Consider the following 26,259-nt stretch of genomic DNA (forward strand, 5'->3'; position numbering starts at 1 on the left):
AAGCAGTCTATTTGTAAATTTGGGTGCTAGCCCAGAACAGAAGTGTGCATGGTCCAAAACAGTGGAACAAAGTTTCTCAAATTTCTAAACAAAAATTCAAATAAAAGGAGGTTATGCTGGCCTCTCTAGTTGCGACATGCTTTAATTGTACATTTTCTAATTGGCAAATGACTCGTTTTCCTATGAAAATTTTCGTACCGACAACCTGGTTGTTTCATCGCAATGTAATATTTTATGCACAAAATAATTTAGGGCATACCACTCCATTTTAGACTTATATTTTATTGTATCTAACTGAGGCCATTAAATGTTGTTGTTAAAATGTTGTACCAAAGGTGAAAGTTCTCAACTTTTTTCCTAGATATTTTTTGCATCTCACAAATCGGACCTTAGAACTGACGAGAGTATAAAAGCAAGAAAGGCGAAATGAGTTTATTGCTGATCCAATCCAGAGCACTGAAGCCAAGAGTCATTAATTTGCTGAAAAAGCTTGAGTTCACTCATAAGACGCTCTCTTTTGCGTGATGCCCGTATCGATAGTAATGAGTTCTTCCTTAGGTAGCTCGACCCATATTTCAATCTTGTCGTCATTTTGCTATAAAAGCATAAAATCATAAGTAATATAAGACAGACCTTACTTTTCTGTTGCCTATTTAGTAGCATGGTTACCAAAGAAGTCAAACTTATATAATCTGGTTTTCCTTAATTGATGATATGTTAATATAGCTCCACATAGTCAGGTTGCAAATTGGATTTAATATATAATCTGGGAATAAATACCAGGGCTACCCTTCGAAAAAGAAAATTCGGGCAAAGGAAATATACTTGCTTTGACTCCAGTTAAGTGCTTCTGGATGCAGCTAATCGAAAATTATGCATTTCAGTTCAATGAACACTGCGAATAATCACCCGCCTTATTTCAGAACGATTCTGTAATGTACCCTTCCTTTAATTAGTTTTCAACCCTCAATACATTTTTCCTTTAACTTCAATCATTTGTTGCGCAACGACCATCGCTTGAAATTACACCCCAGCAATGAAGCTCTTCAGAAGGTAATTAGAAATCACAAAAGGGCATCCGGGTGAGAAACTGTAAACGACCTGACTTCTCTCTTCACCCGCAACAGAAAAATGGCGTGCGGGGGTAAAATAAGATTTCCAGGCACGTGTGTTATTTTCGTGAAGTTTTGTTGAATTAGTTAGATTCTCCTGAATTCGATTCTAGAATATGAATTGGATGAATGAAAATATCCTTGGGGCGTGTTCAAGAAGTCCCTTCCGTGAACTTTTCCTTTGATATGGACAGAATGAAAAAAAACGAAGGACAGAACGCTTTGATAAGTAAGACAGGATATGGCTTGCGGAGTTTTTGAAAAATTAAAACTGACGTGATGTAGATGGATCCGTAAGGGTAGCAGTTCTATTTTTAAGACATTTAGTTGTGGCGAAAAAAAGCAAGATATTTATAGAAAAAAGACCAGGAAATTGGCTCCTTGTGTTCGAATGGTAATGATAAGATTATTCTTACTGGCGTATATTTTCCCCAAAAATGAAAAGGCTCCAGGGGACATCTCCTTGCCTACTGCTCTCTTTATTTAAAAAAAAATCTGTGGTCCCTATTTCGCGCGTAATTTATTATTATATAATTCTATTTCTCTTTCTCAGAATCATTTCTATAGATTATATTCCATTCATGCCTTCTTTGTACTAAAAATATATTTTCTGTCTTTTTCAGCTCGTCGGTGGTGAATTCGACATGGAATTAAATTTTGTAATTCAAGATGCACAAAATATAAAACATATGCTCGAATTACTAGACCATTGTCCACCTAACTTGCAGGTAAGTTAATTTACATAGATAGTGTTAGCCACAAACAATGAATTCATGATGCTATGAACATGGGAAATTATGGAGTCCTGGAAATCAGAGAGAATAGGTTCACCATCGCATCCAGTGTTCAGGGATATACTTACACACCGTCTGCTCACAACAGAGTTCTACTTACCAAAATGAATGTATCCCACTAGTGTCGAATTTATGTCATCTATGCTCCTTATTAGGGATTCCATCTCCACATTTTGTCGAGCACTTATGGTGATACCAAGCAGACAAGCCCAACAATGTCATGCCAACATCATCGAATCTTGTGATGGTCACAGTGGCTCTATGGCATTTTATGCGGAGAGAACGTAACGTGTCACATTAGATGTTAGACATTGTCCTAAAATCTGGCTATTAATTTGCTTTTATCTTTCGTGTGAAACATTATTTTGTGGTGTCGCACTAAATTTGTTATGTGTGAGGTGGTAAATGGCTTGGCCGTTGTACATTACTCCTCCTACAATATAACCCTATCCCATTTGGCTAGTCCCTGTATGTCTTACAAGGGTGCGGAAAGGCCCCAACAGTACGTACTGTGGCATCGTCAGACTGCAGTGGAGGGAAGAGAATATAAAATCTGCTTTGATCAAAGGAGTATGAGATTGCAGATATTGGATGTGAAATTGATGTAGAAAATTAGTTAGTCGGTTGAGAGATAATCTTACCTTTAGGAATGATATACTCCTAACGAAATGAAACAGCATCCAGAATAGACTCTTTGATGGCATTCCCAGTCATCAGTAAATCAGTAATGGTCTTTCAAAGCTAAAGAGGTATATCGTATTCTCACATTAACATGGTTGGTTAATTTGGTTCGTTTTTTTAAACGTTCTATGTAAAGAAAAATCACAGTAAAATCGATTTACTCTTTGCCATGCCTTATCAGAAACCAAATCAAGTTATAGTGGACATCCCCAGAGCTGCACGTCGCCACTCTTCAGGATTATGGTCACCGCATTCTTTCCAGTCGTACAATCTTCGAATCTTCTTAGCCAAAAGATCTGAGATTATTTAAAATGCACTAGCAAATCTTAATACGCTTAGACGATATATTGCCGATAGTTTCTTTTTTTACACGTTAACATTAGGGGCCTTTGTTCAAACTGATATTGCGCATAACAAAATAGATCTTCATCTACGAGATATTCGACGTCCGGCTTGGACTTCATAACATACTATCCTACAATAATCTTAGAGCTTTTCCAACTTGCGGCGGCTGACTAATACAGTCTCAGTCTTGTCTTTCGTTAGCTCTAAACTATCTGATGTCAGCCATTCCTTGATCAGCCTAACCAATGTCTCACATGCCTAACCAACATCCTCCAGATGTTTATCAATTAGCACAATTGCGATGTCGTAAACGCGTTGTCACAGCAGTTTAATGTAAAGCACGGGCCCAGCATCAATCCTTGAGACACTCTACCAGTTACCAATTATCAATTTGGCCAATGTCGGTATTATAGAGGGGTTTTCTATCCACGAAACAATCCCTGATAATTAGCTGAATATGTGTGGGCATACCCAGCTGGTTTAGAGATCTAATGCTGCATCGAGCAAAGTTGAAACCATTTCTCACGTCGAGGCTAATAATAGCGCCGCACTGCCATCTTATAACTGCTATTGTTTCTTCTGATAGATTGTCCACTGCATTGATGATATACCCTGCTGATCAGGCAGGGTGAAAACTGCACTCACGATTTCCCGAGACGTCTGTACTCCTTGTCTACTGTTCTACACCAAGTGCCCTTGGGCCAACTCACCCGTCGACCACCTTGCGATCACATCGCGTGCGGTTGTCAAACCGACCAAGTTGTAATAGTATAATAATGCCAGGCCAGTGTACTCCAATGGTACGTGCGTCGGCAGGTGTAGTACCTGGAGCTTTTGAGTAACAGTGGGGGTCACTTTCCATGTGCTGCATGTTGGGCGACATCTACTTCGGTGCCACTGTCGGTTGAAACAACGCTTCTTAGATACAGTGGAACCCCGATAATTGGCACATCGAATATTTGCATTTCCGGCTAATTCGTACAAATTTCCTAATTCCCAGAGTTAATTTTCTTTATTTTGCACTCCCAATAATGGGTAATCCCGATTTTTCATACCAAATCGTCAGTCACTTGACCATACGAATCATCGGGATTCTACTGTATTCAAATTGATCGACGCCTTCGATACTCTGCATTTTAATGCAAATAGGGCGACTGTGAAGACCCGTCACACTGAAAACCTTGGTTTTGTTGGTGTTGACCTCCAGTCCGGCGTCCACTTCCAAATCCAGAGCCATGTGGCCAAGGTCTATAATTCCCAGATGCAAACATATAGCAGCGTAGTCAAAATGTTTGCAGAAAGATATCATCGTCGATTGAACTCCTCCACAGCGTGAAGAACGTTCAAAATGACCCGTAAGGTGTTGATGTGATCAGTGCAGGAGCATCCGGAGCGAAAACCAGCCTGCTATCTGTCAATTAAGCTTGCGAGATGTTCTTTGCTGTGTTCCTATACCACTTACTATTACCCAATAGCCACACTCAAAACGGATACTCTTCTTTGGGACCTTGATGATCGTCTATTTATTCCACTCTCTGGGAAGGTCTCGGATTTCTGTACGAGTAAAAGCAGCAGTAACTGCAGGCGCCTCGGTAAATAACTCTGTGGGGTACCATGAAACTCAGCGACTTTAGCCCGTTTGAGTACATTCATTGCCGAGGTGATTTCTCTTCTACTTGGAGGAGCAATCTGTATCCGCATTTAAAAGTGATTAACCATTGCTTATACAAGAGAAGGAACTTCACCGGGTATGATACGATTAAGAACCGTGGTGAAGTGTTTTTTCCACCTCTTCAGTCAGCGTGAATGATCAGTTGACCATTAAAGTCCTTCAGAGGACCATCGAAAGATTTGCAACTACATCCAAGCTCTTTCATGATGCGGTGTACACTACGGAAATCCGCTTCCTGACCAGCGCAATTAAAAATTCCCTTTCGACACGAAATTCTGCACGATATCGAAGTTCCCGCATCGTCGTTTTTTGTACACCGAATTGTAATCCGAATGCTTTTAGCCATTCTTTTGTCAGCCTGAACGATGTTTCACCCAGATAATATCCTCAAGTTATTTGCCTATTATTGCAATCTCCTGAGGTATTTGATGCGTAGCGCATCGCCGTACATCACGTACCCACATCAGCATAGTTTGAGAGCATAGCATTTTTTGATATCGGTTTAACACCTTGTAGGTTTGTAGTTGGTTCTGTAATCAGATTGACCATTGTATTGATGGCATCCACTGTTGATCCTCTAGTGCAAAAGCCGGATGTTGTGTAAACATCCCTCCAGCGGGATCTAAAATTCGCATCAGACCTTCGCATATAATGTGGTTCCGCTGCTTTCCAATACTGTCTAGTAAAGAAATGGGGCAATACGACCACGGCATATCAGGTAGTTTGTCATTTTTTGGTGGCAGCATTATCATCTGTTTTTTTCCACTTCCTTATCGCTTGCAGGCATTCGGTACGCGGTTATAAGCTTTCATTATTCCTCCAGGGTTTCGATAATCTGTGGGCATTATTTTTGGCCTTTGGCATAGAGGCATTACGTTCTGCGACCACTTTGCTAACAATTTGTTTAGATTTTTCTTCCGTACCGATTGGCTTGGAAGTTTTTTTAAATATCTCAACGAACATTTCAGACATCATTGAACTCTACTGCTTCCTTTTCCTTCTATCCATTTTGCTAAGGGGTATAGGTTGACAGTCAATATTAATGTAGTGTCCACTAACTCGCCAGGTTCCGAAGGTAAAATCTGCTTCCGAAGGTAAAATCTCCCACTGAACCTACCCTACTCCAGCAACGGAAAGCTTTCCAGTCATATCAGTTGCCTGTTATTTGAAGCTTTCCATTCCAACTCGTTAGCCCATGCGTTGATGTCTCGCACGATGACAATTAGGAACTGTGTGCTTGCGTCTGCAACTATAAACACTCATTAATTTTGGCTCCTACAAATCCGTCACCAGGTTATTTTCTCGAATAAGTATCTTACTATTGTCAAAATTGACCACTGTACACTTTTGTCACTTGTACATTCCACGTTGTGCTTTACTGTGCATGGTTTTCCAATAATGGCCATATCAACATAGAGTTCTTGGACTGACTGGCATACTCCCAGTGGTTGAGGTTTATCTCAATAAACCTCATTTGCTCCTTGTGGTTGGGTCCCTCTTAGACAGCGAGCATTTTCCTATCAGATCCAATGTGGTTGTTTGTGCAAGATTTGGTTATATGACTGTACTTCCGACACGTAAAACAAATAGCAAACGATATTTCGTTCTCGAATCCTACAAACGAGCCATCGTTGTTCTTCGAGTCTACTAATATCTCGTGGGTCAGTAGCCTCACTATTACCTCCTTTCCTAAGGATCTATTCACCTGGATCTGGCAGTTGGATCTCCTTTCGTGCTGCGTCTTCCGGAACCCTAGGAGCATTCTTTTGATTCTTGAAACTTTGCCATCTAGGTAGTATAATGTCAAATCTTACCACTTTTGCTCTCGATGACAATCGCGTCCAGACTTCTTTTATATGGAGAAAATTGCAAATGCCAATGTTTCCTATTGGTGAAAACCTTCCAAAAGTACTCTTCCGTCCGGCTTCGCAAAGCATCTAAACACGAAAACACCTCAACTTGAATTGTTGCTTCGAGGCAGTGCAGATTTCTTCTCTGGATGTCACCTCATCAAGATACTTGCAGTGCATATATCTCATGTTTTCTAGAACGTACTGAGGCGTTCACCCAAGCGACTGTATAACTTGATTAAAAATGTCGTCAGTTTTTCCCATGCTGGATCTTTTTGGATCTCTTTTCTGTGTCCATCGGATTTTGCTAACATTTCCACCTAGGTCTCTTAGGTGGGGGTCAGTTTTGACCTGTTTTAGTATATCTGTATGCGATAAATGTTTGTTGCTGGAGATTAGAATTTCGTCTCCGCAAATGCACCTTTTGCACAGTTTTTATTTTCCTTGGGTTTCGCTTTGCTATCCGAAATTTCCACTTTGGCCACATGTTTTCCCCTTTGTAAACGTTTGATTCCGTTTATTAGACTGGTCAGAATCTCTTTTTTTTTCTTTTAGGCCCCTGTTGATTCCTTAAAAGTGCCATGCTTTATCGCACTCTTTTACGTGGTTGGGCGTCGTTGATCTTGCATTTTGGTGTCACTTTTCATATTCCTTCTTTCTTCCTCTTCCGACCTGTTATAAAGCAGCCTGATGGCTCTCACTATGTTCGAAATGGCTTGGGGCCCATTATACTTTGATGAATTCGGACAGTTCCACTATTCTGGCTCGAAGCTAAGGCAGTTCTTCTGGATCAGTGCTCTGTTCTCGGTGCGTCTTGGCCAGATTAATCCTTTTTACCGGTTCTTGAGTAGATGCGGTGGGTGCCGCAATCGCCTTCTCTGGCCAGCCAATTCCTTTCAGCCCAGCATCCTTTGTGTTTATTGTTGGTGTTCTTCGAAGGGCTGTGATTCGTTTGATTACCTCCTGCTTCAAAGATGCAACGGCGGCCACGTTGTCCACCATCGACCCACTTCGGTGAAGGGATATCGAAGGTCGGGAGCCCGCTTGCTCACTTCCGAAAATCGGGGGTAATGAGGTCCAGGGCTCCTGCATCGTAACTTCACACCTTCTCTCATCTTCGATGTTAGTTTTGTGTTCTGGGTATCTTTCACGATTTTGATCCACGCACCATCAATGAGCAGACACGTGCCCATGTCTGAAAAAAGTTCATGAATATATATTTAGACATCAATAGGTATGCCCCTATCTGCTACCTGGATGGAAGATCTGACAACTCCCTGCAGAAGCCTGACTAGGATTTGAACACTGAACTGACACTGGTGCAAATTACCTGGCAAAATGTTTACTGTTTGCCTATTTGTGTCTAAATAATATAGCGACTTGACTTAGCAGATTTAAGATTTTATATACTCGATTTAAAGTCAACTCAAGGCACAGTAACACTTAGCTCTGAAACCAAAAGCAAAATAACCCACCTTAAAAGCTACTTTCGCGTTAGAGAGTTAGAGTTAGTTAGAGAATAACCGAACAGGACAGTGAAGGAAGCAACTGAGGTGACTCTTGGTCAATCAATAGTCGCAAATTCAAAGAGTTTTAGTGTTTCGTGAATTGATCGGTTCTGATTCCTGCGTAATGGAAGTGGTCATCTGAAAGACTGCGGTATCAATAAAAATCGACTTTTTTCACACGATGTGAACCGGGATCCAAATACAGCCCTCATTCTCAATTTCTTATGCAACCTTTTTCGCCTAACAAAGCCAATGATGCTTTAGATGAACACAAAACGCAGTCAGGGGTGGGGTGGCTAGGGGAACCCTAAACCGAAGTTTTTCATAGCGGAAGTCTAGTTCGCAAAAATTAGAGCTATTCGTTCGGCAAGTTGTTTTCAGCGGGTGCTGTTAGATAATTGGTTTCTTGTTTGTCGAATTTAAAAGGTACTGTCTGCCACCTTCCTCAATGGAATCACCCTTGTCCTCTGATCATAAAACAATTCACACGCACTTCGCAAATTTTGCACCTTGCCAAAAAGTTATTTGTATCAGCCTAGCGTTGTAAGTGTCAATTATAATTACACCTAACATCATTTATGCACTCATATGTTATGTATGCGTATGTTATGTTCCCGTGAAACGGTTTACAAACCGGGATGAATAGTTTCACTATAGCTTTACTAGCTCCCCACGCTCCACTGTTCTGAACATAATAGCCATGGGGGTGAACTGTCTCAAATTCAGGACAAAACATTACTTAGCCCCGAACTTGACTTCTTTCACTCGAAACTTCTTTCGCCTATCTTTAGAAAGTCGGTCCTCCAGGATGTGACTGTGCTCTGTGCTTCCTCAAGTGTGCGTGTCCTGCGTCACATAGCATCATCCAAATTGGAAACGGTGGGGTATTTGAATTACTAGTGATGTCTTTGAATTTCAAATTAAGTGGTTAATGAAAATTGATAGGCTAGAGGGTGAGGTATGAGATGAGAGTTTGCCAGGAAAATCACTGCAATTAATTTGCTAGTGCGACGCAAATACGGAAAGAAGAAGGAGGTTTTGTGAAAGCCAATGGACCCTGCTTTCTGTTATTTCGATGGATATGTTGGTTCTTACTTCGCAAATATTGAGCACGCAAACGATGTGGCTAAAGTTGATGTCCTATCTGGTGACATACATATTATATATATACTAATTCATCTTCCTCTTTCTGTTTGTTTGTAGTCATATTTAGAAGCTACCAGCTTAGATGTTGTTAATTTTTCACGCAATATCTTTTCTAATGATACGATTTACTTCAAAATTATTGGAATTTTTTGTTGGGGTGCTAGTATGCTGTGTCTATAATCCTTACACTGCGGTTCGATTCTTTCTTTGTAGCTGCCGAAGTTTCTCATGTCAGTTCAAGCCTCTTTATAATGGAAAACTTTTATTTGTGACGTGTCAGTCTACTCTAGAACCTTCATCAACCGCAGTTAGTGAGAAAATAGGCTCTTTTAAACCAGCACCAAGTATACCCGCCTTGTTGAAATTGTCAGAATCCTTTAAAATTCCTGGGGCTTTTCGCACACTTGCCTCAGCGTTATCTCGCGGTCTGCTACTACCGAAGAACCAAATTTTCAAAGACTGTCTGTAAACTCAAACCCTATAAACATTGATAGACTGTTTGTTTTTTGTAGATGCGAAAACCCCGAAAGCTGCCGTGTGGGCCTCCACGCCGTTAACGTAATTCCTTTCAAGGTATGTCACGGGACAGACGAAGGAACTCAAGCTCAGCTTATACTTAACGTCGACCCCAGCAGTTATTGCACTTTCGTAAATTGACGTGTTTTGAATCTTGTAATGCACCACATCGATTGCCACGTCCTGTGCGGTGCAAATAACTCCTGTCCAAATCCAGTAATGAACTGCATGAGGCAATAATTTATTCCACTGTGTCTACTCATCAGCCATGGATCGATTCTTGCAATCAGTCCTTCCTTCCAGCGATTTATCCCACTTTCTTTACCAGATAGCTGAAGATGTTCCTCGCAAAACCATAGGTTCCCTTATCTTCCCGGCCACCACAAACAACTACGTCTTTCGATGTCGTTCTGTAAGTACCTGCAACTCTGAGAGCACTTCAGTGGGATACTGTTGCCAGTGACTTCTTGCGTAACGGCCTCTTTTTTGCTTTGGCCGAGGAGGTGCCGTTTAAGTAAATTATGAGTTGTCCACTTTAGGTAGCAGTAACTGCCGTATGTGGATTGTTTTTGTCCAATATTTGGTTAGATGTGCGATAATTCGGCGATTTTTTCTGGCTTCTCATTCAGCATCTCGAGTTGGCCTTTAAATACCGTCCTTTCCTCAATTACCACCCCAAATTACTTTATTGAAGGTAAGATCAGAGATTTATATTATTATATATTATATTCTAAGTATTTTGGGGTCTTCTTGCACTGATGAGCATCGTCTCAGTTTTGTGGTCCATTTGAATTCAATCAGTGTGGAGTGGAGCATGTCTCGCGAACTTTTTAGCTTAATCAAACACCAGATAGCTGAGTGGTTAAAGTACAAGACTATCGCACGAAAGATCGCGGTTCAAATCTCACTGGCGGCAGTAGGATTTGTATCGTGATTCGACGTCGGTTACCAATTGACTCAGCCGTGAATGAGTGCTGAGTCAAACCAGGGTAATAATTTCGGGCGAGCGCAAAGCTGAGTACAGTGCCTCCTATGGGGTATTGTAATCCTGTACTGTACCGTTACGGTCTTGGATGAAGCGCTCTAACACGCTTCAAGGCCCTGATCCAATCGGATTATTGCTGCAACGATTATTATTCAATACCCAGCAAATAACACCTTTCAATAGGTTAGGGATCAGTGTGTCATTACAAGTCCTATTATGATTTTCATGTTGTTTTTCTTAGGGGACAATAGAAATACTCTTCTGTGATCAGAAGGTCTTCCACAAAGATTTACATCTGCCGCTGTGAGTCCTTTCGCTTGCATAAATTAATTTTCATAATTTCGCAGTTCACGGAAGGTTAACGGTGTATTGCTTCATTTTTCCAAAAGTTCCATAGCGCGATTTCCCAAAAACTCAGAGAGCATTTGGTCCTCTTCTAAAACTGACACGTTGACCTCTGGTTACCATTGTTCCCTTTGATGATTACGACGGAGTGTAGTTTCTCTGGGAAGTCTGGAAGTCTTATGAACGTTTAATCCCTTACCACGCGCCAATGATGCAGGGTTTTCCATAGATAAGTCTAGCTTTGCCACAGTTGGTAAAATTCACTTCGCATCAGCAATCGTATGCCGAGCGATCCTTTAGATAGGTGCTAGCTCGAGATCATGGATGCATGATTTTTATTTTTTTATGCACTTCCAGTAAACCAGTGGTGATGAGAATACCTATTCCAGAATATTTGCCCTTTAATTTGATATACACTTCTAGATACTTGACTGATTGCGATAGGTGGATTTCCACTCCCTGGTCACCTAGTCCAATCTTCCTACCGTGTGGGTTCTTTAATGTATCCTTTAGAAACCGGTGTCGAAAGTTTTCCTATATACAGATGAAGATGGACTGATCAATTGGAAGATTTTTACTTCTAAACAGGTTATTTTTCCAAATTTGGTAGTAAATATGGCCTTGACATCACATCAGTTAATTAGCATATAATCATGTGAAATATGTGTATTTCGAACAGGCAAGCCCAGGTTGATTACTGTATACTTCTACCGGCCCAGATTTTATTATGGATTTCGATACCGCCTTGAAAGTGTATTTTAAGCAAATGGTGGACCTACATCCCTTTTCGTATCCATACTTTTTCTCGTCCTGTATACAAGAGTTGCCCAGCTGCTGGCTATGCTAGGATTTCTTTTAATTTGAAAGCAGGCGAGGTTGCTTCAAGCGAATTTGGCCCCTTGAAAAATCATCTCCATAATTATCGTTTCGTATAGATTCCACTCTTCTTCGCAGCATTTTGAACCTCTGTACACCAAGGTTAGTAAGGTCTTGTAGTTCGGTTAAAAAGCGCCGTTCTCACTCTGACATGTTTTGTAAAATCTAGGTCCCACTATGGAATTTTTCCCTTCTGTGTCACGCTCTGACGGCGCCTTTTCTTAAAATCTTTTCTCAAGCTAGTAATGACCATCCGGGTTGTTTTCACAAGCACACTTGGCTTCTCTTTGGCAATGCAAACCCCTCCAAGGGCTCTTGACTTAGCCGTTCAATGTTAGTTTGTACATTGGCTAAAAGATCTTCCCCGAATTTCAAAAGGGCACCACTGGAAATGGTGTTATCCTTTCCCTTTATCCTGTTTAGTGATGGGGTTGATTCGTCTAAATTGATCGGCTTTGTTACTTTGTCACCGTATAGAACCAGGTGTTGAACTATTTATGCCGTTCATTTTTGTAGTCTGATGACCTGCCCTTTCTAACTGATTAGATTGGATGACTTTTAATAGTCAAATTTTGTGGCCGCTTTAGTTTACCCTTGACTGCTAATATCTCGAGGGATTTCTTATCGTTGGTGCAACTCAAAGTAGCATAACCCAAGTTCGCGTTTTCACTTGGAATCTATCTTCTATCGCTGTCCGCGTGTTGTGTCAGCAATATCAACATTTCAATATCGTTAATGCGCTCAGGGTTGCTCCCTGCTCAAAACTTGATGGTAAAGGCCGGAGACTATGTTTTGTGCTTGAAGAAGATTCCCTTCCTTTTCCTTTCCTAGGTTTTCATATTCTATGCGAACCGTGTGCGCGACAGTGATCTTTGTTCCGGGTCCTGTGAACGTTTGGAGGTTTGCGGGAGAATTCCACTGGGGGGATACCTCGTCCCAGCTTTGATAGTAGGCGAGGGGTCAAACCTAAGGCACGAGCTTCTTTACCTCGCAACAAACTTCCGTGAATGTATTGAACATCAATCCGATGATTGCATTGTCATCGGCAATGGCGTATCTTCTTGAAACGCCAGTCTCTATCTGCCTTTACACCAGTGGAAATAGTACTAGGAAAGATTAACACCATGGAGCATGACCGCGAGCTGGCAAAGTTAAAATTTTTGCCTATGTCTTTGCTCCAGACCAACCACGTCTACCTCACAAGTACCTTCTTTTCCAGTACCAGCTCCTCGGTCCCCCCTTTATCAATAACAGACAGTTTTGTTCATATTATCATCGTCTAGACTGCTGAATTCTCGAAAAAGGAAGACTGTAACCCATGGAGCGCTTCCTGTTCCAGGCCGAGACATTAGGTTAATCCATGCTTGGCCAAAAGAGGGATTTACTGTCTTAATATGCTTTCATGTTATGTTGACAGTATTATCGGTCGTATCCTGAATTGGACTTTCTATAAATTTGGGCTGCAGGATCATTTTAGAGACCGATGGTCCGATTATAACCTGTAAGAAGTGATTCAGCAATAGACACAACAGCCAAGTTAGAAATTCTATAAGTTTTCCAAAGCTGTACATTGAATTTCGGAGCGGTTAGAGTGTTCCATATAAGAGTCGGAAATGCTTGGAAATTTTATTTCTAGGTCACTCTTTATTTCTCTGTTCCAACTATGTGAATAATGCGGCCGTTGGTGCTACAGCACGAAAACCTGACACTTGCCTGGTTAAATCACTAAAACAGTTACTAGAGCTTGGGGATCCAAGTACCATTTATGGTATAGTCTAGGCTGTAATTAGATGATCCCTGATGAATACTATGGATTCTCGGGGCTGCTGGTAGTGTTGTGAAGTTGGCTGTCAGTTCGACCAATGCGAATTCCAAGGGAAGCTCCTCAGCTATGGATGCAGAGGTCGCAGGTATTAGAACCTCAATGCAGACCCTGCAAAGTGGGGTTTCCACTGCTCTTCGTCTCAGCAATCTCTTGACCACGACTTTCTCCTGGTCTCCTTTGTGGAGTATAAAGTATCCACATCTGGTTTCAATGAAATTTTGTTTCAGTATCATTATCATCACAGTTAACGCTGCGCAAGTGACAAGTCTACGGCAGCGGACCAACCGAAAATGAACGCAAACTTCTGGGATGACACGAATTCGAACCCGGGGTAGTGAAATCGAGAGGTTTCAGAAAGAAAAATTCTTTTGTTTCGCTGTAGGTCTGTGGATGTGCAGATTAATTTGATTATTTAGAATTTCGTAAGGACGTGTTTTGGACACAGTATGTGTGATTCTTCAGTGCTATTTCTATAGAATAGTTTGCAAAATTCTAAATAATCAAATAAATCTTCAATATAAATGGAAGCTTATTTTAAGAGATCGAGAGGCTGACGTTCAGCCATTTGACCAAACATTTTTTTGCGAAAATTTTGTGAGTTCTCTCGGTCGGCTGTAAAGCGTTTAATTTGCCTGGGGAAAGCTGCTTTTCTCCGAGGAAATATGAACACGGGAGAGAGGGTGTTTGATATCGAGATTTCACCGCCCATGGTTACATTTCAATTCCTCTGGCCGGTCTACCGTCAGGCCGGATTGATGGGACCTCTTGAACTAAGTTGTTTGTTGTAGATGAGACTGTTCGTTGCGAGTCGCATTGAGGGGTTTTCTCCTCTTCAAAATGTATTTCTTGGTTATCTGCTGGGGGTATCTGCTATTAGGAGTAGCAGAAACATCACACAATTCAGTATGTTTGGATTGCCGAGTAGTATTCGGAGCGTTTCCGTGCCTGTACTGTAAGCCTAGATAGTTAACAGTGGTGCACTTTGTCGCAAAATGCCGCAAAGTATACAGTAGACATTTGGATCCTGGTGGTTTTACGGGAGCACCTGCCATGTCAGCCAAATCCCACGGGCTTCTTAAGACGTGGATTGATTTGAGGACTATAATCAGAGCCCTGCTGTCACAACGGCCCAACAACTCAGAGGGTTTCAGTGTTCCTCATGGTACGACATAATTTCTGGTGAAGATTTGTGACCGAAGCCACTTCATATGGCTACAGACTCGGCTTTGTTTGTCCAAGCCGTTGGAACATTCGCCTATTGCATCACAACCAACAAGTCGATGTGGATACTGCGTTTCCGGGTGCCACCACGTGGAGGTTTTCCTCAGTTACTTAGTGTTGATTCAGTCGACAGCATTACTGCCGTCTCCTTCCTCGCTATCTTAAAGCACCAGGTTTAGAGGACATAAGTAAATCCTTCAATCAATAAATAAGTCTGTCTTTATTATTCAGCGTTCTCTAAGAACTAACTAACTAAGATTCGGTGAGAGTTAACTGAGGTGAAGCCTGAACTGCAATATTCGTTTCCGTTCCTAAAATTAACTGGAGCAGCTTTTATTTCATCCCACTTTGCCTTATATAAAGATAAATTTACTTCTTTCGTCTAAAATAGGAAAAATCATTTCAGTATTTTTCAGTGGCACTTTCAGTAATGCAAACGAAATAACTAGGGCTCTCCGTATTCATTCTGAAAATAGAGCTCACATAGTCAAAAACAAACTGATGCCTAGAGACTTGGAGCATATAATAAAATATTCAGAATTTCGAATTTCAAATTCCAATTTTCATTTTGCTAAAAGCCCCTTGATTTTTGCTTTACCAAATAATTTCTGGGGAGGGTTTTTGTCCAAATAGCTTTTACCAAATTAATTCAGGAGGTACGAGTAATTGTATGCCGAAATATAAACTGTGAAATTTCAGCGGAAAGCTGTTAATTAGGAAAAGAAACTTCACCTTGGGAGCGTGACAATGAACTTATTTCCATTAAATTGATCTTGAAATCTAAGGCTAAGATACAGGATGACAGTAGGAATGGCCAGAGGAGCAGACAATTCGATAATTCGCAACTGTAATCGAAGCTCACCAAGGAGCCTTCGAAATTGTGACCTAATTGCCGAGGTAATTACTCCTTGTAGATTATAATTAGCATTGTTCCATAATAGCAGTCTCCGACGCGGGGGCTGGCATTCACCCTAATTGGTAAAATGCTTAGCGTTTTTTATAAACTAGTTACAGCCCCGTAATTTTTTATGCTTCTCATCAATTCGGCGAAAACTTTGGAGCCAATTTTTAAAAGAAATGCCCCAAATAAAGTTTAATGGATGATAATAAAAAATGATTCGCATGGCACAAAAAAGTTCATAAATTAATCGATTTCCAAGTCAATACAAATTGGGGTGAAACGACAAAGCACCCAAACGACGGCAAAATGCTTCTTGTGGCCATTGGTGTCACATCATCGCAAAGTAAAAATTGCAGCCGTAAAACCATTAATCACATTGAAAATCTTGTCTTTCTTCAGGTGACCTGGCAGTGACCCACAAGTTGCCAGGCTGCTTTATCCTGTGAAAAACTGCTATTCCCATAAATAATAGCCTTTTAAGGATCCACCGAGGTTGGCAGCAACAACATCAGCTGAAAATACGGTTCAATTCAATTAAAAGTTTTCATGGTCTCTATGGGACTGGCCGGTGCGGATGCGATTTCAAAGCCGATCCATCCTCGGTGTGTCCAGCTGTGAAAGAAGGGTCGATAATTCCGGCATGGGACGGATGTGAGGGCTCTCGCTTTCTTACTGTTGCGAGAGGAACTGCATGAGGAAGGGAAGGAAGTGCCGAAGTACATCGGGTGTTGGAAATATAATCCCAATTTAGGTTCTTTGTTCACAATGGGATTTCTTCAACTTTCAGCTCAATTATTCGTAATTTGTAGTTTTTCCAGTTCATAGTCTGTTGGGAGATATAAAGGGAGCCTTAATCCAGCAACAATTCAGTCCTTATTTAGGGGAACATATATAAGTGATGGTGTTATTTGTATTGAACATGAACAATGATCCCTAGTGCAAACAAGAAAAGAGAATATCATTAAAATTCTGATTGAGGCCATATAAAGTAGATTTTTTATGGTATCCCTTTTACCGACATTAGCTCATCGTTATGCATCAATCACACCCCAATATTCCAAAACTTTTCAGACCATCGACTTATGCAGTTGATTTTGCAGGATAGCATTTTTTGGAATGGGTCCGGAAAAGGCAAATGATGTCCCAAAAATTCAATTTCAGAAAAAAAAATGACACTCCCTATTCCGGCCGACTCCTACCCTCGAGATTACAAACGACTGACGAAAGACGGTTAGAATCTCCAAAAACTTTTTCCATAACGACAGTTCCCACAGGCGAAAAGATTTTTCATGCAGACACTGATATTCGACCCCAAAGGGCACCGTGTTGGAAACCCCAGAGGAATGGAAATATTCCGAAACAAGTTTTCTCATTCCCGTACTATTCCATCGAACGTTTGGAGTATATGCGATATGTTTCCCTCACGGAATTTCAAATCTCAGGTTGACCTATTCCGTATGGAACTTTTCATGATGGTCTTTTCATCAATCTTTTTGCAATAAATTCGATTCTGTGAAGTTTCTATCTTTTTTCTCGAATATGTAATTTTCGACGTATTGAAAAAGAGATACACAAGGACTGATTGCAGAGGATAGGAGATGGGGATAGGATGAAACTACAGGCTCGAAGCGATGAGATGAGATCTGCTTGTTGAATAAATCTAGATCTGGTGATAGAAAACGATTGATGTAGAAACCCCAACGAGGATACCTGGCATCGAATGAGAAAAGGGTCAAAAAGTAATTTGTTGAAAGTTTTGTGTATTATTGATTTGGAACCATTGATCTTCGGAATGATGTGGAAGACCGAGAGGAAAGTTTTCTTCGGAAGAGAGATATGAAAAGCTTACACGAGAAAAATTCTCGAGTTTTGAAAATATTTCTGGAGATATAATTGTGTTGACAAGGGTAGCAGGCAATCATGTTTCTTTCACAGCTCCAATACTCGTCAAAGTGGAGATAAAATCAAATCTAATATATTTTTCTGATGTGTACGTAGCACTCAGCGCAGTCCAACATATCTGTCTTGTGCGTGTTTCGTTTCAATCCTAGGGATGAAAGACTTTCAAATAAAATCCCCACTATGTCATCGGGTGGACACCGCTCTCCCCTGTGGAATTCTTATGTAGTAGTCTCGAGCTAGGTGAACTACAAAATTGTCCAGTTCATTGCTCCTTATTTTTCCCAAGTACCATCGGTTTCTTTGTGACAAACAATGGAAATCTTGTGGAATATGGCCAGTCGTTGAACGATCTCTTCATCGACTTCAAGGTCCGCCTATGATAACATAGCCAGGGTAAAACTATACACGGCCTTGAGAGAGTTCGATATCCCAACTAAATTGATAAAACTTATTGGACTGACCCTGACGAACGTGCGTGGCTGGATAAAAGCTGGAGGGTCACCTACGAGATCTTTCACCATCAACAACAGTCTAAGAGAAGGAGATGTCTTCTTATGCATTCTTTTTTAACCTGCCCTGAAAAAAACATGATCCGTGATGCTGACCGACCGTCTTGTTACGGATAAAATTCATCTCGCCTTGGGGGGGGGGTTCTTAATTCATTTGAAAGAGAATGATCTAGCCGGAAATGTCTATAAGAGTGATCTCTCTGGAACAAAACGATGACGTGCCAGACGTAGCGATGGCATGGACCAGGACGCAAGATTTTTACACATATCGAATTGGTGGACGTCGGCCCAAAATCGGACGGCTTGTGAGATGATATGGGGTATAGTGCATCAACTACTGTTGCGCGCTCTCAGTGTCGGTTGGAGACATTACGTTTCAGTTCACGTCAGGATTTTCCGAGAAGCTTGCACTCTCCTCTATTCTGCGCCATATAGTTCTAGGGCAACATATTTCTCGGCCATCTTGGGATAGTGGGCTCCATCGCAATGATATTATCGTCCTTTCTCAACATGTCCACGCTTATCTAACCCGTATGCCAAAGAAATTTTTTTTTCTCAGGTCAGAATACACCAATGACAAAACCCAAACACGAACTGCTTAAAGCTTGGATCCTTCGATTGACGGAGACGGCCCAATATGCTACTCCCATGTACCAGCACAGAGAGAATATTGGACCGAAGCTTGATGCTGATGTCGGGATGGTTACATTTGAACAAAGCAACAGAGGTGAAAGTAAGGGATTTTAATGCGTCAGTAGACATTGGCAGAAACAACAGTGCCTAATCCGATGTCTTCGACGTTCTTCCATTAATGCAAGTATGAAGATTTTGCTGACCTGTTAGACTGAGAAATTTGGTTTTGCTGGTGTTTATCTTCAGTCGGACTCGACTTGCCTCCTCGAAATTAAGAGACGTTGGCCTAATGTCTGTGGCTCAGTGAGAGAGCGAACCGATGCCATTAATGTTGGTGGTGTGGAAATTTGAAGATAGGTGACTTCAGGCATTAAACTCCATCCAACTCCTCAGAAAATGGCACCATAAAGGACGGCACCGATAATGAGAAGGAGAAATGTCGGAGACAAGAAGCAACTGTGCTGGACTTCACTTTCCAAATTAATTTCCTCTGAGATTTTACCTCAATATATCATGTGATATTTTACGCCACTATATGTCGCTCTCCTCTTGCGTGGAGCATTCCTGTGCACGCTATCGAAAGGCTCCTCTGCACACTGCTCCTAATTAATCTGAAGGGTGTTAATGTGGTCTTTTTGGGAGAATTCCAAACGGAAAGCAGCCCTGTCGATTAAGCTTTTGTGGTGTTTCGTGCTGAATTCAAGGATGATTTTAATTAGTATTTTCGCGATAGCGACCAAGACTCCAATATCCTTCCAGTTGTCGAACTCAAGGCGGATATCCTTTTTGGAATTTTAAGAATCATCTCATTCTACCAACCACCGGAAATGGCCTCAGATTACCCGGATTTACGAGTAAGGGAAACACCAACTCCGCAGGGTCTTATTCCCCTTGGCCGGGTTGATGGCAACGATAATTTCGCTTTTTTTAAAAAGCAGTGCATATCTGAATGATATCACATATAGAGATAATATCGTATACAAGACGTGGAAAATTACTGGACGTTCTACGATTCTGAATCATGGTGAGCACCTCTTCAGCTGCTTATCATTGTGGATGAGAAGCGTAGGCGAAACATCCTTCAGAGTATCATGGAAAGGTTTATGACAATGCAAAATAGTCTGTCGAAATCGTTATTATTTGCGACAACTTCTGCTTCCCTGATCAACACAATGGTAGAATTACTTTTGTCACGGCGTGGGCTACGTGGTACTTCTCATTCTTTTTCATAGTAATGGAGCTCCGGTATAGCGTGCTTACCTCATGTGCAGCCATTAAGAGAGCTTTTTGGCAACCGGATGTGATGTTCTTGTGAAACGTGACCGCAACTTCATCCGCACCAGGGACAATGACATTTTTGATAGTGGACCAATGTTTACCAATGAACTCAGGCGGATTGGTTAGTGTTTGTGTCTTTATGCAGAAAGATCGTTTTCCAACTGTCCGGATCGCGGACACGGCCCATATTGAATTTGGCTTAACCCATAACGACCACAATGTTATCTTTAGTAACCCTCTCCTGTCCTCACAAGGTTCACAGGGCGTTATTTTCTTTAAAATTCTTCTAGCTACTTATTTTCCTTGGTGCCAAAAACAATTGCCCAAATCTCCACCGTGGCGCTAAAGCACTAAAATGAGGTCCTCAAGCACTTCAAGACCTTCTCAAAGAAATCTAAGAACAACAGGGTAAGCTCGAAGATGATTTTTGTCCAGCCCGATCTGTCGTAACCAAAAATTAGATCGCGTTGTCGCGCCTGCTACTAGTGACAAATCCAGATTTTTACAGTCCAAAGCAGAAAGGGAGCCAGTTCATTAGCTTCTTTGAGACCGTAATTTACAATAATAGGAGCTCAAGAGATATCCAAAATTGCAGGGTCCGCAAAGGATGCGACAGTCTATCTTCAGCTAAAGAATGCAGAATACAAGGCGGCGCTTACCATACTGGAGAAACAGTTTGTGAGTACCCAACAAATGGCATCAAAAATCCTGGACTCAAACAATGACGTCAAGGACTCAAACAAACAGGATTACAAATAGCGTGATGTCAATTTACGCAACGCTATTGTAGCGACTAGATCACAGCCTTTCAAAACGTAACTCGTTTTACATAAGTCGTTTGTTCCGTTATCAAAACAAACAACAACAGTTACTGCTCCAACTGGGAACATTTGTGATTTGTCTGTGATGCCCTTAAGAAGCTTAAGACAGGGAGAGGTGTTGGTTCCCAAAACGGTAGTGATTATAGCGAAATTGTTTAGTGCATGCCAAAAATGCAACGGTAAGGCACGCTGCCTCAAGTGCAGCAGAAATCAGCGTACGCTATTATACCTCAAAAAGGAATACGCACATGGCTGCAGAGCCATAGTTTTCCCATATTCTTTGAGCTGCCGCCCTCGCGAAGCGGTCCAGTATTGATGAAAGATTCACAGTTTCATGAGCTTGATACAGAATCCCAAACATCCTTTATCTCATTGAAAGCTGTATCTTTAGAAGCGAGACACACTCCCTTCGTTAAGCATAATTGGTGGCGTACACACAGCAACCATTAGGAAGTCTGCTTTCGTACACATATCGGCCAATTTCTAACTAATGATGGAAGTCTATATAATTACCTTTTTGACGTCATTGCTTCGAAATGAAGCAAATAAACACATAAGCCAAAATGGACATTCAGCCTACAGTTACCTGGTCCCAGTATCAAAGTAGGAATCAATTTGACTCTAGGAGCGGAGGTCTTTGAAGAGATAATTAGACGAAGATTGCGAAAGGGTAGGCCGTTATTACCTCAGGAGACGGAACTAGATTGTGTCGGGTAATGTTCCATTGGACAACGTTGGAGTTAACACATTCACATCTAACAAATCCTAAGCAGATTCTCGCTTCTTTAACCTTGATCTTACAGTTGAGGACGTGTCCCTAATGGGTGAATGTGAAGTGAGGTTAGTACCCCGCCGACGATAGATATACTATAACACAGTCTAAAGACAGCTGAAACCCTCCACAATAAAATTACAGCAATCGGGGTGAACCTAAACTGTAAACTTTATACCGGATCGAGACGGCAGGATGACTTAGAAAATATGGTGCTTACTACACAGTCCATCTGCGGATCAAGAGTCTAAGAGTAGGTACTTACTTAGTATCACACGTCTAAGCGTATGTTACTTAGCTTGCGGACTGCTAAGGTCCGAAAAATTTAACCCACGCAAGTGACCGTTGAATGATCCTAGTCTTGTACGCAATATTCCGGAGAAATCCAACGAAGTTGAATTACACGGGATCGTGCTACAGGCAATATGAAACCCTTCGAAGGACGATTTTAGCCTTAAAATGATAAAGTATCGCTAAGGAGGCTAAAAAAGAAGTGCCTTTTATCAACGATTGCGTTGATTTTCGACGAGCTTCACTGGTTAGTGCCGATTACGTTTACGGTTCCTGTACAGAAAATTTGGCAGTCTCGAATTAACTGGGGTAAGATTCGCTTGGAAAAAATTCTGTCGCAATCGAAACGTTTTGAAGGGGAGCTTGTAAGTCTTGAGAATAATCTGAATTGATCTGATGGATCTATTATGCATTATGCTAAGGGTGTATGCTGTGTGATAGTATCGAAACTTCGTACGCGGCTTTGGCATATAAGAGCGTCACCAAATCCATTCGTAAAGAGCTCACGCCTTTGCTCCGTACACTACTAAAGCTGAATTTTAACAAATCTTTGTTCCTCGTGTGACTCCATGGTCACCCTAACATTGATAAAGACAAGGCTTTTGCACCTATAGAACTCACCATCGTCATCATCACCTCTGCTGAGTTATGTAGGCATCTTGAATTAGCGAGCGATCTGCCGACCGAGTTGGTTCGTTACGACTATGTATGGTCCCAGATTTTTTTTGACGCAATAGATGTATAAAAAATGATTTATTGTCGAATTAGTTGTCTACGGCAAAAGATTGTAACTTGGCTTCTTGCTACTGAGAATGAAATCGAGATCGAAGTTGTTTTGCATGTGAAAGGTAGTGAACACTTTTGAGGTTTCAATGACATCAAGGTGTAACTTCTGGTTCAGAGGTTCTAAAAGTTCGATACTACCTTGGATCTCACTCTGGTTTTTCAGAGGAAAACTATCAACTGGCATTTTAAGGGGTCGAGGACAAGATATCCAACCTGGATAGACATCCCCGAATGCTATCTCCTTTGTGGATATTATATGTATTGGCATACATTATATCAGGCTCAAAAGGATGGTTTCTTGTGGAATATCAGCAAAGATGGTGTTTATAACTGCTATTTACTTGCTGCCATCTATAAAAATAAGAGTTGCCTGCCAGTATTGGTTAGATATGTCTCTACACTGTAATCTCTTCTCTACTAACAACTATAATCTTTTGGTTTCCTTTTCATATCGAATAAAGGACTACTGGTTAATGCCACGGTGGTTACCATTCCTGGACTCCCATCGTTGGCTAAGCATTGACCAGGAGCGTCAGGAAGAGGTCTGTGTTACGATGTTCATATGTTTTTTCTTCTGTTTATTGGTCAGTAATGGACTTAACGAGCCGAAAATTTCGTTTTTTGCTAAGCACTTTTCACGATGAAGTTGATAGCCGTGTCACGGGTATTTCCTCATATGTTGCTCGATGGCCTCCATTGAGAAAATCCTGCATCAGCTTCATGTTTCGCCTGTTAGTTTGTATTTTTTATTTTCCTGTGGATCATGATTAATGCTTGCACAAAAGCGTGCCACTATTTCCTTCGGTTGCTCCTTGTTAAAGCGTCTTTTAAAGCGTGCACTCCCAACATTGCAGGTGATAGCCGTGAATGAGATCAATTATTCCAATATTTTTGGCCCCGTTCTGTCAATTCTGGACAATTCTGGAGTGAATACATCCTTAATAGATATAGGTAGAGATATTAGTAAACACCCCAGCTAAGACTTAGTAATAAGTTTCTGGCGGCATAAACTGTATAAATTAATTGGCTCTGGGGTAAAGAATGGCGGTATCCTATAAATTGTCAATAGTAGCGATTTTCGCCTCGGAGTTTCGTCCTCTAACTTTCGTTGATCAAATAGGTGATTTTTCGAAGCAAAGGATGCATTCTAAAAGTAGTTCCAAAATATATTAACGAAGAAGACGGTTCCATCGAGTTCTAAGGGATGTTTACCTACCTTTGATAAAAATGAATAGTAAGAACCCTGATTTCAAGCGTAACTCCTTAGATAACTACTGACTTACAAGACCACTCATACATTCGTTTGCCTTGAAAATATCCATGAATATTCGCACTGGAGCGGAAGCAGCAGTCCTTGAGCAGAATGGCAAAAAGCTTCAAAGTAGTTCAAAGAACTGCCACTAATTACTGGCCACATTATCGATACCCATTTGTACTGGCTTAATTCAATTTATTTCACTTTGATACTTCATTATAGAAGCTTTATTAAGCGCCGGCCTTCGAATCTGTTATCTGGGAATAGATTAGAAATTTCCCATTAAGTTTTCTCATTGAAGCGTATGATTGAAGTCGGCTTTTCTCCAGCAGAGCGTGCCCCGTTAATTCTGGTGGAATTTCATTATTCTTTTCCGTGAAGTCGTGAAACGGCAAAGAAGGATAACTGAATCCTGAAAGTCGAACAAATGCAAATTGTGGAATATTTACATACAAACATGTGTATGTACAGTATCTATGCATATTTGCCTCCCCTAGGAGCCGAGCAACTTGAGAAATTTTCAATTTGCATGCAAATCCATGAAAGTTTTTCCCGAGAACTCAACCCTCTGCAAGGACAAAGGAAGAATATGAAAAGTGAGATCGAATGTTGTTCTTGTTCGGCTTTGTAGTTTGAATGCTTCTAGTTCAATAGTTGACTTGGAAGGAATGCAATACCTCCCCCGTGATCTGTCTGTTCGCCAAGTTGAAGGAAAACAAGTCGACAAAGAGTCAAAGTGGAAGACTGCAAAGTTTTGCTTGTGACACATCAATTATAGGACATTCTCTGAGTTGGAGAAATTTTCAAAGATATTTCACAGCTTTTCTTTGAGGTGTGGTGGAATGCGTAACTTTATTTATTTGTGGAATCGATACGAATAAGGAGAGATGTTTTCGTGGAATTGCGTTCAAAGGAGCACATATCCTTTTGAGTTGCTTTGAAGAATTTTTTTTTGTTTGATCGTGGTACTAGCTAGATTCGCCTATTTAATGGAGTTGCCTACAATATCCTAGATGCGCTCTTCCTGACTTTCTTCAAGTATTGCTTAAATAGAAGCACTATCTTGGGGCTATCATGACTTAGAAAATTCAACAAGAGGATCAAAACCCGTTGCCCGGGCTCGAAGCCCGTTAGGTACATATTCGTCCTTGCGACTTAAACAGCGTAAACTAGAATGATAATGAAAGTAAATCCAACTTAGTTCCAAATACAATTTTAAGAAAACGAAATAAATTGTTGACTTTTTTATACATCTAGGGTCCGACTTAATAGTCCTACCTAGCATCTGCCTCGGTGCTAGTTACAAAAGACTACCAAGGTCCATTCTACCGAAATCACTAACAAACTAGCTAGATACTGAGTTTTCTAGACTCGCCTATAGTGGCCCAGGACGTGAATAATTTCTTGGCACAAGTTCTAACCCGGTTAGTATCTACCTATTATATACACAGATTTTTGATGTTGATGGACTGATGGAATAACTTTCTCATATCAAAATACCAAGAAAACCAAGACGATCACACTTCCAATTACAGTACTATGTTAGAATCTGCAAAATAAAACGTCAAATCGAAATACTTTGAGCAGCGTATGATTGGATGCGTTTCAGATTACCTAAAAAATCAAGAAATGGATGAAAGGGTGCTTTCCCTTCCGTTCAATGCCAATATATAGATTTGAAGTCTAGAAGTTTCCCAGGAGCAATTGGAAAAAAGGCCGGTATAATCATTTATCTGTGCAAATTATTGAACCATGTTTGACTCAAGATTAAATAAGAAGATAGAACTAGATATCACCCTGTTAGCGAAGGAGTGGCAGTGAGTCGAAAGGAGTCCATAACCTAATTCTAGTAGAAACTATCTGCGAAAACGTTATTAGTTATGCTTTGTGGAAAACAGGTTCAAGGAAGTTGTTGAATATCGTATTCGGTCCTTAGGGATGCTATACTGCATTTTGTCATTCATTCCTAATTGATAATCCTTTTAACGGTCTGATTGCTTTAAGTTTTAATGGCAGTTCGAGTTTGGTGGCTCAAAATATGTCAATCAAATTTTGCTTTCAACCATTAAAAAGAAAGACTACATCGTACAACCAGAAATTTCTTGGAGATCCCTACCTACCTTGCCCAATGTTGGTAGCCTGGCTCTAACTAGAATTGGGCAACCACAAAGAAAATTCCTCAGGGTTTCTCCTCCGTCTACGCGATGTTAAAAATGTGGATTTTCGGATATGCTG

General features: G+C 40.9%; 1 protein-coding gene across 14 annotated transcripts in view; it reads left to right on the plus strand.

Moving 5' to 3' along the window:
* LOC119657303 (neurobeachin) overlaps positions 1–26,259 on the plus strand; it is a 511,509-nt gene that overhangs the window by 204,849 nt on the left and 280,401 nt on the right. For all 14 annotated transcript variants that reach the window (XM_038064152.1, XM_038064151.1, XM_038064148.1 and 11 more), the window contains exon 2: positions 1,736–1,840. In XM_038064152.1, coding sequence (XP_037920080.1) covers positions 1,736–1,840 — 105 coding nt within the window. The remainder of the gene's footprint in view (positions 1–1,735; positions 1,841–26,259) is intronic.

This window comes from Hermetia illucens, chromosome 5, assembly GCF_905115235.1.
Source record: "Hermetia illucens chromosome 5, iHerIll2.2.curated.20191125, whole genome shotgun sequence".
Classification (NCBI taxonomy): Eukaryota; Metazoa; Arthropoda; class Insecta; order Diptera; family Stratiomyidae; genus Hermetia; species Hermetia illucens.